This window comes from Nelumbo lutea, chromosome 3 (genome assembly GCF_056320005.1).
Source record: "Nelumbo lutea isolate HS-2025 chromosome 3, American lotus-T2T, whole genome shotgun sequence".
Taxonomy (NCBI): Eukaryota; Viridiplantae; Streptophyta; class Magnoliopsida; order Proteales; family Nelumbonaceae; genus Nelumbo; species Nelumbo lutea.
In genome coordinates, this window is record NC_142686.1 from 78011750 (window position 1) to 78025089 (window position 13340).

The 13340-nt window shown below is 41.4% G+C and overlaps 1 protein-coding gene across 1 annotated transcript in view; it reads right to left on the reverse strand.

The window, feature by feature from the left end:
* LOC148865894 (ABC transporter C family member 2-like) overlaps positions 1-13340 on the reverse strand; it is a 110489-nt gene that overhangs the window by 40481 nt on the left and 56668 nt on the right. Inside the window, exon 16 of the mRNA XM_088976396.1 lies at positions 13164-13331. Coding sequence (XP_088832522.1) covers positions 13164-13331 — 168 coding nt within the window. The remainder of the gene's footprint in view (positions 1-13163; positions 13332-13340) is intronic.

Sequence of the window (13340 nt, forward strand, 5' to 3'; positions counted from 1 at the left end):
AGGATTAAGATTATCCCCTATCCAAATACAGATTTGGATTGGGATAACTCCTAATAGGATTAGGAGATTTCTTAATCAAGAAGAAAGAGGAGAAACCCTAACGAGAAAAAACGGAATTCGAACCAAGTGTTTTAGCAGAACAACCTCCTGCGAATTGAGATAGGATCTCAGATACTCCAGATTGAAGAAAAGCAGTATTCGCCAACTTCATCTCTAGAGTTCTCCTCTAGTTGCCGCCACTCACTGCAAGATTTGATCTCTTTGAGAGGGAAAGATCAAGGAGTTCTTGATATCAGTCTTTGCTGAAAGATTGATTCAGTTCGGTGCTCATAGTCTCCAACGAATTCTTGTGAAGTGTTCGGTGCGTAGGACGCACACTACTAGTTCTGTTCCACCATTGATGTGTCATCTTCAGCAGGAGCAGATCTTGGACCTCTCTTTGGGCGTGAACACCAACGTTGGAAGATACTGATTCTCCGTATCAGGTATAATCCTTCCCTTTCCTTTTGGTTCAGATCTGGTTCGGTTTTGGGTCAAGTATATCCTTGAATATTGATTCTAAAATCAGGGAATATGATTCCCAGTTGGAAGAAAGGTAGGAATATTTTGAAATTCGCCCCACCCAATTCCGCACCCTTTTGGCATCCATATGATGGATCCCACCATTCTTCCAGGAAGAAGAATTTGCAGCTCAATGTTTATCAATTGCAGAATAACCCACAGTTGTAGGTTACACTTCTTTTAGTTATTTGGTGTCCAATTGATGATGCCAAAAGGATTTATATTCTCTATTGGCTGCTTGGACATTCAAGGGATTCAGCAAGATAAGATGACAAAGCGGCCATTTAACGGTAAGCCTGAAAGATCTACAGGCACTTGACTTGATACATACTGATGTATGTGGTCCCCTGAATGTTAGGACACGTAATCAGCATGTTTATTTCATACCTTTACCAATGATTATTCTCGGTATGGTTATGTGTACCTAATGAGATATAAGTCTAAATCCTTTGAAAAGTTTAAGGAGTTCAGACAAGAAGTCAAGAAACATTTAGGGAGGGAAATCAAAGCCCTTCGATCAAATCGACGTGGTGAGTATCTCTCTGACAAATTCAATGACTACTTAAAGGACAAGGGATAATATCACAATTAACCTCTCCCGCTACACCACAATTAAATGGTGTGTTAGAGAGGAGGAATTGGACCCTATTCAATATGGTCCAATCACTTCACATCCACTCAAAATTACCTACATCATTTTAGGGATACGCATTAGAGATTGTGATTTACGTGCTAAACTGGGTTCCAACCAAATCCATTCCGAAGACACCCAATGATCTTTGGACTGGTATGGAACCAAGTGTGAGACACTTGAAGATTTGGGGTTGTGCAACACATGTTAAAAGAACTAGTGTTGACAAATTGGAATCTAAGACCAGCCGCTACCTATTTGTAGGTGACCTCAATGACTCTATAGGTTACCTATTCTATGATCCGAAAGAACAAAAGGTGTTTTGCAGTCCAAATGCCTGTTTCTTAGAAGAAAATTACATCTTGGAGAATCTTTAGCAAGAAGTTGTTCTTGATGAGGAGAGCCCGAGTAGTGGGAGATGTTTCATAAGCTTCAAATACTCAACCTAGAAGGTCTACTCGGGTATCTGGGCCTCCAGTTCGTTACAACTATGACCAAGAAAGCTACTCGGTGGAAGCCACGATAAGTGCGGAGGATCCCACGACTTATGCGGAAGCAATTGGTTGCAACTGGATTTACAAGAGGAAGAAGGGCCCAAATGCTAACATTGAGACCTATAAAGCTTGTCTTGTGGTGAAAAGGTACACTTAGAAAGAGGGAATCGGCTATGAGGAGACCTTTTCACCGGTGGCTATGCTAAAGTCTATTAGGATCTTGCTAGCTGTAGCAACATACTATAACTATGAGATTTGGCAAATGGATGTCAAAACTGCATTCCTGAATGAAGATCTTATTGAAGATATCTATATGCAGCAACCGCAAGGATTCATTGCTGCAGGTCAGGAACACATGGCATGCAAACTTAACCGATCCATATATGGACTGAAGCAAGCTTCTAAAAGTTGGAACATCCGGTTTGACTCTACTATCAAATAGTTTAACTTTGAGCAAAATCCGGATGAACCCTGTATTTATAGGAAGACTAGTGGGGATAAGGTTACATTCCTGGTTCTGTATGTAGATGACATACGTATCCTTCATCATCTGCTGGGATCTTTGGCGGGAAAGAATTAGCAGGATCTTCAAGAGTAAGAGGAGACACTGTCCTGTTTCTAATTTCTTGGGTCTTCTTCTTAGCCAAGGAACGGTTGGAACTTGGGGTTTGTGAGAAACCTAAGAGAATCTAAAATTCCTTCTGTGTGAATATCTTGGATAACTTGGTTTTTGATGAGTCTGGGTAAGATAGACGATTGTAGAATCTCAATCCCTCTTTCACTTGTAAATCCTTTTTCTCTTCACTAGTGGTCTCTCCCCCTTCCCATCCTTTCCCTGTTAAATAAGTCAAGTATGCCCCTGTCCCCCCAAAAGTTAGTGCCTTCTGTTGGGAAGCTTATCATGAAAGCACCAACACAGGTGTTTTGTTGCAAAAGAAAAGGACAAATTGGTGTTTGTCTCCCAATTGGTGCATTTTGTGTAAGTTGAATGGTGAGAGAGCTTTCCATCTCTTTATTTCCTGCCCTTTTTCTTGTCATATCTAGGAATGGTTCTGCTCTCTCATTGGTTGCAGGTGGAGCCCTCTTGCTAGTTTGGAAAGCCTCTTCCATCCTTCTTGAGATGCACAAAAAGAAGAGGCAGAATTTTGTGGAAGTGTGCGAGAGCAGCAATAATGTGGACTATGTGGGAAGAAATGAACTTCAGAATTTTTTGAGAATAAAGAAAGAAACAAGTAATCTTGGAGACTGTTATTGTTAGAGTTTCTCATTGGGTAAGGATTTTGAAGCTATTATCTGATTTTTAAGTGGAGGACTTTTTCCGATATTGGAGATCGATTGCTTTTTCTACTCCTAAAAATTAGAAGGTCTTGCAGGTTTGGTCGCCCTCAAGTAAAGGCTGGGTGAAACTTAACTTTGATGGAAGTAGTTGCGGTAATCCTGGTCCCTCCGGAATTGGGGTGTAATTAGGGTGGTTCAGTGAGAGCTGAGCTCTTGGCGGCTATTGTTGGGGTGCAAAAAGCCAAGGAAATGGGGATTACTAGATTAATAGTAAAAGGATATTCTAAAATAGTCATAGACTGGCTGAGAAAAAAAAAAAGAGATGGGGTATTATGGCAATAAAGAAACGATCTCAGGCAGTTCAAGATGCTATCAAGACATGCAAATCCAGTTAAGATGGGTAAGAGGTCTGCTAATGGTTTGGCAGATGGCTTAGCAAAACAAGGACTGAATAGATTGAAGGGATGAGAGATTCATCATACGGACGCCCAAATCTTGCGGAATAAAGGGGCGATTTTCAAAAAATTTTCTCCCTTCAACTGGGAATCGCATTCCCTATTTAGAAAATCATATTTTCAATGATCATTCTTGAAACATAAACTGAACCAGATCTGAACCAAAAGGAGTGGAGAGGATTATACCTGATACGGAAAAATAGTATCCCCAACGAAGGTGTTCACGCCCAAGGAAGGATCCAAAGACTGCTCCCACTGAAGATGGCGCAGTGCAGAATGGAGTAGAATCAACAGTATTCTTCTCCAAGAATTCTGTCCTTCGCAAAAACAGCAGGATGGCACGTGAGCACAACTTCCTATCAATTCTTTATCAAAGAACTTATGTCAAGATCGAATCTTGAATTCTCCCACAATTAGAGATCGAACTGGATGTCTGGCGGTTGCAGGAAGGAGGCGGCAAGAAAGGTCTTTGCAGGGATTGCAGAAATCTTTCTTCTCTGATTTCAGCTCTGAAGAGGATCTGATTATGCCATTCTTCTAAAGGCTGCCACCCCCTCCTACTTTTGTAATCCTAAGAGATCAGCTCCTAATCCAATTAGGAGCTGCTGATCCAAATCATATTTGGATCAGACCTCTCTGTAGGTGATAAGGATAAACCCTTATCTTATCTGCAGATTAGATCAGCCTTCTCCTAACCTCATTAGGAGGTTTCTAGATCTGAATCATATTCAGATCTGGAATCTCTGAAAGGATAGGGTTAAGACCCTATCCTATCTGCTGATCCATCTCAGAATTCGCCCACATTTTACTTATTAAATAAGTCCAGTTCGAAATGGGCTTTATGCCCATTAAGCTTATGTGCTCACTTAATCTTCCTAACTGCTGCCCAGTTGGGCTTCCTTGTATGGCGTGGAACCCAAACATTGATCTGCACATCAGCCACATGGGTTCAGCCCAGCCTTTGTTACAAGACCTGGCCGAATACACTTTTATGGACAGTGCACCCCCAAAAACCCATCAAATGGGCTCTATGGGCACAACACTTACCCTAAGTGGTCCCTTGGCCAAGCCACCTTGTAACACCCAGGGATTGTGGGCAGATGCAAGATTAGCCCATCAGGTATTATCCTCAATGGTCTTACACTTAACCTCTCAACCCATAATGATCATACACTACAAGGAACATTGTTAAAGTCTCTGCTTATATGGATCCCGAGAATTAAAACCTTCTTGCAAACATTTTAGAAACCATAATATATATACTTTTATATCTCATATAAAATATACTTTGCAAAACAAATCTCAACGATTGAAATCGACTGCCGGCAGTCTTGGTTTCCATCAGTGAGAGTGCATCCCCGATCATTACCTTTGTCTGACAAAGGGGTTGATCTTGTCACTATGATCACCCACTCAGATGAATTCTCAGATTGTCCCAACATGCCCAGGTTTTGACCCGGCTAAGGATCTCACTAATTAGTACATCAAAGACAGCCCAATCCAACACCTAGTGCAGTATCATAATCGAGTCTAGGGTCAAGTGTAACTTCCCAGTTTTGACCATCAATCTCCAAGGTCCAGGGCAATACTAGAAATTTCGTCCAGTTCATAGATTCAATTAATTCTACACTGTATGTGCCTAGGGTCTCACACTGGCAACTGAAACAGGCCACCCCAACCGACTTGGTGGCACAACAATTTCAGCTTTATCAGGATAGGTCTCCCCAGACCGACCCACTGGCTGTGTACATTCTAAACTAACACGAGTCTCACTAAGTATCCAGTTTAAAGGTATTACACAGAAACATACCAAGGGAACATTAATCAAATATGCACTTTTATTCATTTACAATAAACTCATAAAGTACATCATTCTAATTGAAGCTAAGGGCATACAAAACTGTCCAACAGCTCCCACTTGCACTTAGGTCCAATCAGGTACAAGCCGAAGTCCCATGCTTTCCACGTGTTTCTCAAACACTTTCTGTGATAGTGGCTTTGTCAATGGGTCTGCTACATTTTCCGCTAACGCTACCTTCTAAATCAGGACGTCCCCTCTACCAACAATCTCCCGCAGTACGTGGAACTTCCTCTCGATGTGCTTCGACTTTCAGTGGGCTTGTGGCTCCTTAGCCTGAGCAATGGCTCCATTGTTGTCACACAACAATGGGATGGGTGATGTGCTGGACAGAACTACCCCCAACTCGTGGACGAACTTCTTCATCCACACGACTTCTTTGGCAACCTCACTTGCGGCAATGTACTCGGCCTCTGTCGTGGAGTCTACTGTGGACACCTGTTTACTACTTTTCCAGCAAACAACACACGATCCTATCGTGAAAACATATACAGATGTAGACTTTCTATCATCTAGATCCGACTGGAAATCGGCATCTGTATACCCTTGGATCTGTAGTGAGCTACCGTCGAATACTAGACAAAACTCTTTTGCCTTTCGAAGGTAGTTAAGTATGTTTTTCACAGCAGTCCAGTGCCCATGCCCTAGGTTGGCTTGAAATATGCTTACTACATTCACTGCCTGAGCAATGTCAGGACGAGTGCACAGCATGGCATACATGATGCTCCCTACGGCAGAGGCATAGGGAACGTCTTTCATGCCATCAATCTCCTCAGAAGTCTTGGGAGACATCTTCTTGGAGAAGTGACTCCGTGCCTAAAAGGAACATTTCCTTTCTTGGAGTTCTCTATGTTGTATCTTTTGACTATTTTGTCAATGTAAGTAGATTGGGATAATCCTATTATCCGCTTCTATCTATCTCTATAGAGTCGAAGACCCAGTATATAGGAGGCTTCTCCAAGATCTTTCATTGAGAATTGCTGTGAAAGCCATACTTTCACCGTAGTTAACACCCTACATCATTCCCAATGAGTAGAATGTCAACTACATACAGAACCAAGAAGGTAACTTTATCTGCACTGCACTTCCTGTAGACACAGGGTTCATCCGGATTCTGCTTGAAGTCAAACGATTTGACAGCAGAGTCAAAACGGATGTTCCAACTTCTACAAGCTTGCTTAAGTCCATAAATGGACCTATTAAGTTTACATACCATGTTTTCTTGACCTGCAGCAATGAAGCCTTGCAACTGCTGCATGTAGATATCTTCAGTAAGATCTCCATTCAGGAATGCAGTTTTGACATCCATCTGCCAAATCTCATAATCATGGTATGCTGCTACAGTTATAGGATCCTAATGGGTTTAAGCATGGCCATAGGCGAAAAGGTTTCCTCATAGTCGATGTCCTCTTTCTGAGTGTACCCTTTCACCACCAGACGAGCTTTGAAGGTCTCAACCCTACCATCGGGGCCCTTCTTCCTCTTGTAAATCCATTTGCAACCGATTGCTTTTACCCCGGATGGCAGATCTACTAGAGTCCAGACTCCATTGGTCTCCATTGAGTCCATCTCTGCTCTCATGGCCTCCACCCACTTCTAGGAATCTATGTCCAACATAACTTCCGCATAAGTCACGGGATCCTCCTCACTAGTCAAGGTTTCCACCAGGTAACTATCTTGGTCATAACCATAACGAACTGGTGGCTTGGATACCCGAGTGGATCTTCTAGGTTGGTCACTACCCAGAACTTGCGGGACATTTCCCCCTGCTCCTGAGCTCTCCTCATCAAGAACAACTTCCTGACGATGGGTGTCCAGGATATAATCAGTTTCCAAGAATTGTGCATTTCGATTGCAGAACACTTTCTGCTAACTTGGGTCATAGAATAATTAACCTACAGAGACTTTTGAGTAGTCTAAAAATAGGCAACAGGTGGTCTTGGATTCCAGCTTGTCTGCACTCGTTCTTTTAACGTGTGCTGGACAACCCCAAATCTTCAAGTGTCTGACACTTGGTTTCTTTCCGGTCCAAAGTTCATATGGATTATTCGGAATCGTTTAGGTCGGAACCCGATTCAGCACATAAATCATTGTCTCTAATGCGTAATCCCAAAAGGATGTGGGTAACTCTGAGTGTATGAGAAGCGACCGGACCATATCCAATAAGGTCCTATTCCTCCTCTCTGAAACACCGTTAAGTAGTGGTGTAGCAGGAGGAGCTAATTGTGATACTATCCCATTTTCCTTTAAGTAGTCCCTGAATTCGTCAGAGAGATACTCGCCACCTCGATCTGATCGAAGGGCTTTAATTTCTCTCCCTTACTATTTCCCGACCTCTTGTCTGAACTCTTTGAACTTTTCAAAGGATTCTGACTTGTGTCTCATTAGATACACGTAACCATATCGTGAAAAATCATCGGTGAAGGTGATGAAATACACGTGTTGATTCCGTGTCCTAACACTCAGGGGACCACACACATCACTATGTAAAAGGTCAAGTGTGCCTGCACATCTTTCAGGCTCACCGTTAAATGGCCGTTTCGTCATATTGACTTGCAGGCAATGCTCACAAGTGGGAAGATCTTCTACAGTTAGAAAATCAAAAAGACCATCCTTTACCAACCTTGTGATTCGGTCAACACCGATATGGCCAAGTCGGTAATGCCACAGGCACGTAGGATTAACTATATCACGAGCTCTCTTCTTGGGGATTTCAACCGACGTAGTTGCGGTTATGTTAGTTTCTAGAAAAGGATGTACAACATAGAGACCGTTCTTCAGTTCCCCGTATGTGATGAATCTGTTATTTCTTTTAATGTTAATCGTATTACTAAAGAAGACAGAATAACCATATGCACACAGTTTTGAAACAGAAATCAAATTTATCCTTAAAGTTTGTACATAAAGGCAATCTTTCAGTACAATAGTTCTTTCTGTAAAAAGTAATTCCACGGTTCCTATGACCGCGGCTGCAACAGTTGCAGTAGTCACCAAGAAGAGTGTGACTTCTCTTTCACTCAACCTTCTGCTTACCTTGAACCCCTGCAATGAGTTACACGCATGAGTTGAAACCCTGGAGTCAATACACCAGAACGCAGAAGCTACCAATAAATTGGTTTCTATAACACAAGTTTCGAAATTACCTTTCTTGGATTCCAGGTGGCAGGACAGTTCCTTTTCTAGTGGCCGGTCTTCTTGCAAAAGTGACAGGCATCCGATGCTTTGTCTTTCTTCTGCTTCTTGCCCTTAGTGGCTTTCTTCTGAGGCTTCTTTGCCTCCTCTTTCTCTTGCCTGTCTTGCTAGTTTCAACAAGCATAGCTACAGGCTCATCCTTTTTAATCAGTTCTTCAGCTCTTTGCAACATATTGCTGAGCTCTTGCAAGCTGACATACAGCTTGTTCATGTTATAGTTCATGATGAACGGATTAAAGGAAGGGGGCAACGAATTAAGGATAGCATCTATCTATGTCGCAAAGTCTATCCCGGATCCAAGATCCTCCAGCTCGTTGATGTATCCCACCATCTGAAGACAATGGGCCTGAACTTGTTGGCCCTTGGACATTTGTGCGGTCATGAACTGTTTCAAGACCTTTTGTCAAGTAGAACGATTCTATTTTTCATACATCGTCCTGAGATTGTCCAATATGTCCTTGGCAAGTTCGATCCACCATCTGAAGACAATGGGCGTGAACTTGTTGGCCCTTGGACATTTGTGCGGTCATGAACTGTTTCAAGACCTTTTGTCAAGTAGAACGATTCTATTTTTCATACATCGTCCTGAGATTGTCCAATATGTCATTGGCAAGTTCGATCTGATCGAACTGCCTCTGTATTGGGTTGTCCAAAGAGGCAATGATGTAACACCGGGCAAGGGAGTTTTTCTCCTCCCATTCCTGATAGTCTCTCCTTCGGACCTCAGAAGCCCTATCACTCAGACGCTCCGAGCCAGGATTCTTTGCCACTTTATCTAACTTTTCAGAAGTTAGGACCAGCATAAGGTTCCTGTACCAGTCGGCATAGTTTGGGTCCTTCAACTAGTTGTCATCAAGCAACTTTGCAAATTGTCCATTTGACATTTTCTGATAAAAGAGCAAACATCAGTCCACAACCTAATTTGATTCATGTTCATTTCATAGATATGGATTTTAATCTACGTTCCATTTCCATTTATTCATCTCTGAGATTTCCCTCCTTTCTCAGTGACAGAGACTACGGGTTGTCTCTGAAAATGTGGGAAATCACATCGGGTGCATGGAGCCAACTGTTTCAGATGCATAACCCCACCACCTTTCTGTGAATGATCATATCCACTCATCATATGAGTTTTCCCTTTGGCCTCTATCAAACAAGGTTCAGAGCCGTTTTTAGGTAAACCTTTCTGTTCAGTGAGTGCTTACCCATCATATTCGTGAACGCCAAGGTACCGTGAGAGAGTTTCCATTTTCTGGTGAATCCCCTCCCACATCGGTCTATGATGCCCCTATCATCTTATGAAACACTCAAACAAACCCAACAACAAACGGATAGTCCATTTTCTGGTGTGTTTCCTCATTACTGAAGGGTCCATCCTCATGTTAATGATGAAAGGCTTTTAGAGAGTTCATCATATGAATCTCCCTATCACATGCACTCATATTAGCTAGAGGGATCAGTTAATTACGCCCTAGTTTGATCTAGGTCAAACCAAAGTAGCTCCCATTGACTTTCATAAAGCCAGATTTCGGTGGACCTAAATCGGCTAGGTTTCCGCACGTAACCTATTGATGAGGTGTGGGGCCCACCACTGAGGGAGGTCATCCAATGTGTGCGCAAGAGCCACTGTCGATTGAGCATGGGCCAAGCACTTATGGCCCATGTACGTAGCACATCACACATCCATGCACCACATGCAAGGATAAATTGATCCAATCAATTAATTATCTGTAAAGCCCATTTGAAGCCCATTTTAAATCCATAATATTAACCATTAATATTATCTAGGTATATGGGCCGAATTAGGGGTTGATTGGTGCCGCTCATATAGCTTTAAGAGTTAAGTGGGCTTTTAGCAGTTTTGACTATTTAAAACTGGGCCTTTACAGGTTGGGCCGAATTAACCATTTAATTAAACATCAATCCTCAGGCCCATTAGTGGGAAAATTAGGGCTAACTTTCAGCCTTGACTAAACCCTAGATTCGGTCCAAACAATTTGAACCAATCTTGGTTCGAATGGGTCTAGGGTTTGATCTTTAATTAAATCTTTAATTCAAGAAAATAATGGGTCTAGGGTTTGATCTTTAATTAAATCTTTAATTCAAGAAAATAATCTAAAATTAAATACTGATAAAAGAACAACCAAGAATCAGTTTATCAAGGCTGTTCGCACAATCCTTCCTACAAAACAGAGGTTAGGTCACAAGTTGCAGTTTCACAAGCTGCAAATCGCAAATAGCGATTATCCCATCTGCGATATCTCCTCTACGAGTTCTCCTTTTCTGTGCCACCATCTTCGATCCAAAATAAAATAAATAGAAATCCTAATTTCTATAAATAATTACATCAGATCGAATACCTATACATTTTGTCTAAAAAATAAAATTAAAAAATTATTTTACAGACCAAATGTAACAAAATAATCCATAATCTGCAAAATCGCAAGTTCCCTGCGCAAATCAAGATTTCGATCTCCTCTTGTACGAATAGCCCATAAATCAAGAAAATCATAAAGAACAATTCTAAACAATAATCAGATTTATATAAAATTATTTTCAGATTATTCGCCCATTAATTTTGGGAACAAATTTCCCAAAACCCATATCTGCGCAAATCGGGTAGAACGCCTTCTGCCAATTTGCGCAGGTTCAGATCTGAAACAAATTGGTTCAAGATTTGAACCATGGATCTGATACCACTGAAGGGATGAGAGATCCATCGTACGGACGCCCAAATCTTGCGGAATAAAGGGGCGATTTTCAAAAATTTTTATCTCCCTTCAACTGGGAATCGCATTCCCTATTTAAAAAATCATATTTTCAATGATCATTCTTGAACCATAAACTGAACCAGATCTGAACCAAAAGGAGTAGGAGAGGATTATACCTGATATGGAGAAATAGTATCCCCAACAAAGGTGTTCACGCCCAAGGAAGGATCCAAAGACTGCTCCCACTGAAAATGGCGCAGTGCAAGATGGAGCAGAATCAGTAGTATTCTTCTCAAAGAATTCTGTCCTTCGCAAGAAACAGCAGGATGGCACGTGAGCACAGCTTCCTATCAATTCTTTCTCAAAGAATCGATGTCAAGATCGAATCTTGACTTCTCCCACAACTGGAGATCGAATTGGATGTCTGGCGGCTGCAAGGAGGCGACAAGAAAGGTCTTTGCAGAAATCTTTTTTCTCTGATTTCAGCTCTGAAGAGGATCTGATTATGTCATTCTTCTAAAGGCCGTCGCCCCCTTCTTTTGAAACCCTAAGAGATCAACTCCTAATCCAATTAGGAGTTGCTGATCCAAATCACATTTGGATCAGACATCTCTTTAGGTGATAAGGATAAACCCTTATCTTATCTGCAGATTAGATCAGCCTTCTCCTAATCTCATTAGGAGGTTTCTAGATCTGAATCATATTCAGATCTGGACTCTCTGAGTGGATAGGGTTAAGAACCTATCCTATCTACTGATCCATCTCAAAATTCGCCCATATAAGTCCAACTCAAAATGGGCTTTAGGCCCATTAAGCTTATGTGCTCACTTAACTTTCCTAACTGCTACCCAGTTGGGCTTCCTTGTATGGCGTGGGACCCAAACATTGATCTACACATCAGCCACATGGGTTCAGCCCAGCCTTTGTTACAAGGCCTGGCCAAATACACTTTTATGGACAGATTAGATATGCACTTTTATTCATTTACAATAAACTCATAAAGTATATCATTCTGATTGAAGCTAAGGGCGTACAAAACTGTCTAGCATAGACATCATTTGTTTTGGGCTCAATGTTAGTTGGGTAGTGGGGCTCTCTGCTGTATTGGGTGCTATCTCTAACAACTTCTTGCACTATTATCTTTTTAAGTTCTAATAAATCTTTTTAAAGTTGCTTATCAATAAAAAAAGAGAAGTTGTTCAAATTCTCATTTTCACCTATTTTTGTAATCGTGGTACATAATATATCAGATAGCAGCTTTTAGCCAGCAAGTTCTTGATGTAAAGAAAAGAGTGCTGCCTGGCTTTGATTTTTGGATGTACCACAATAACCATAACTCGCTTCTTACCACTATCACCTCTACTTCAATCCCTACTTCTTGCAAGACTTCTTTTCTATTGGCATTCCTGCAACCCTCAACTTAACTAAGCCTTGTCCCAACTATAAAATTCACCAACCTCCCTATGAAATTCCTCCCACCCCCACCCAAAAAAAACTGCATTTCTAACGAATGTCCATTCAGATAAGGTATCTCTCCCTGGAAAGAATTAATAATAGATCTAGAGATTTAGCTAACTGCACTTCATGTTGCAGCAATTGATCTATCTGTAGTAACTGCACTTTTTGACGGTTTCCATGTCATCACTCTAGTAGGCCACTCCTCCAAGTCAGGCTTCTTCCCCACTGAATCCTACTCCACCAAAAAAATGATTTAATATGTTCTATCAGACCCAAGAACACCAAACCAGCCCAAATTTCTAACTAAAAGGCAGGAGAAGAGAACCCCAATCTGCTTCACCCACCCCATCCCTTAAATTTATTATCTTCATGTAACAAATTACATAAGGTAGGCAGAAAGGAAGTAATTTTATCAACTGACAGTGGAAAATGAATAATGTTCCATTGTGACTGAAATGATTTTAAGAATATAGAACTATCTCTATGGGACATGATACTCTAATAAGAAAGAGAAAAAAACAGCACCTGTGTTATTAAATTAGGAAGCATGAACAAGGGGAACCGCAAGACTGCAAAAAGTGACAGCGATGTAAATGCCCTAGCAGGTGTCAAATTCCCTCCAAGCAAGGTGAACACCCCAAAAGAAGCCACCGTAACCACAACCGGGATGCTGTTAAGTATAAAACTATTACACTGCAAAAT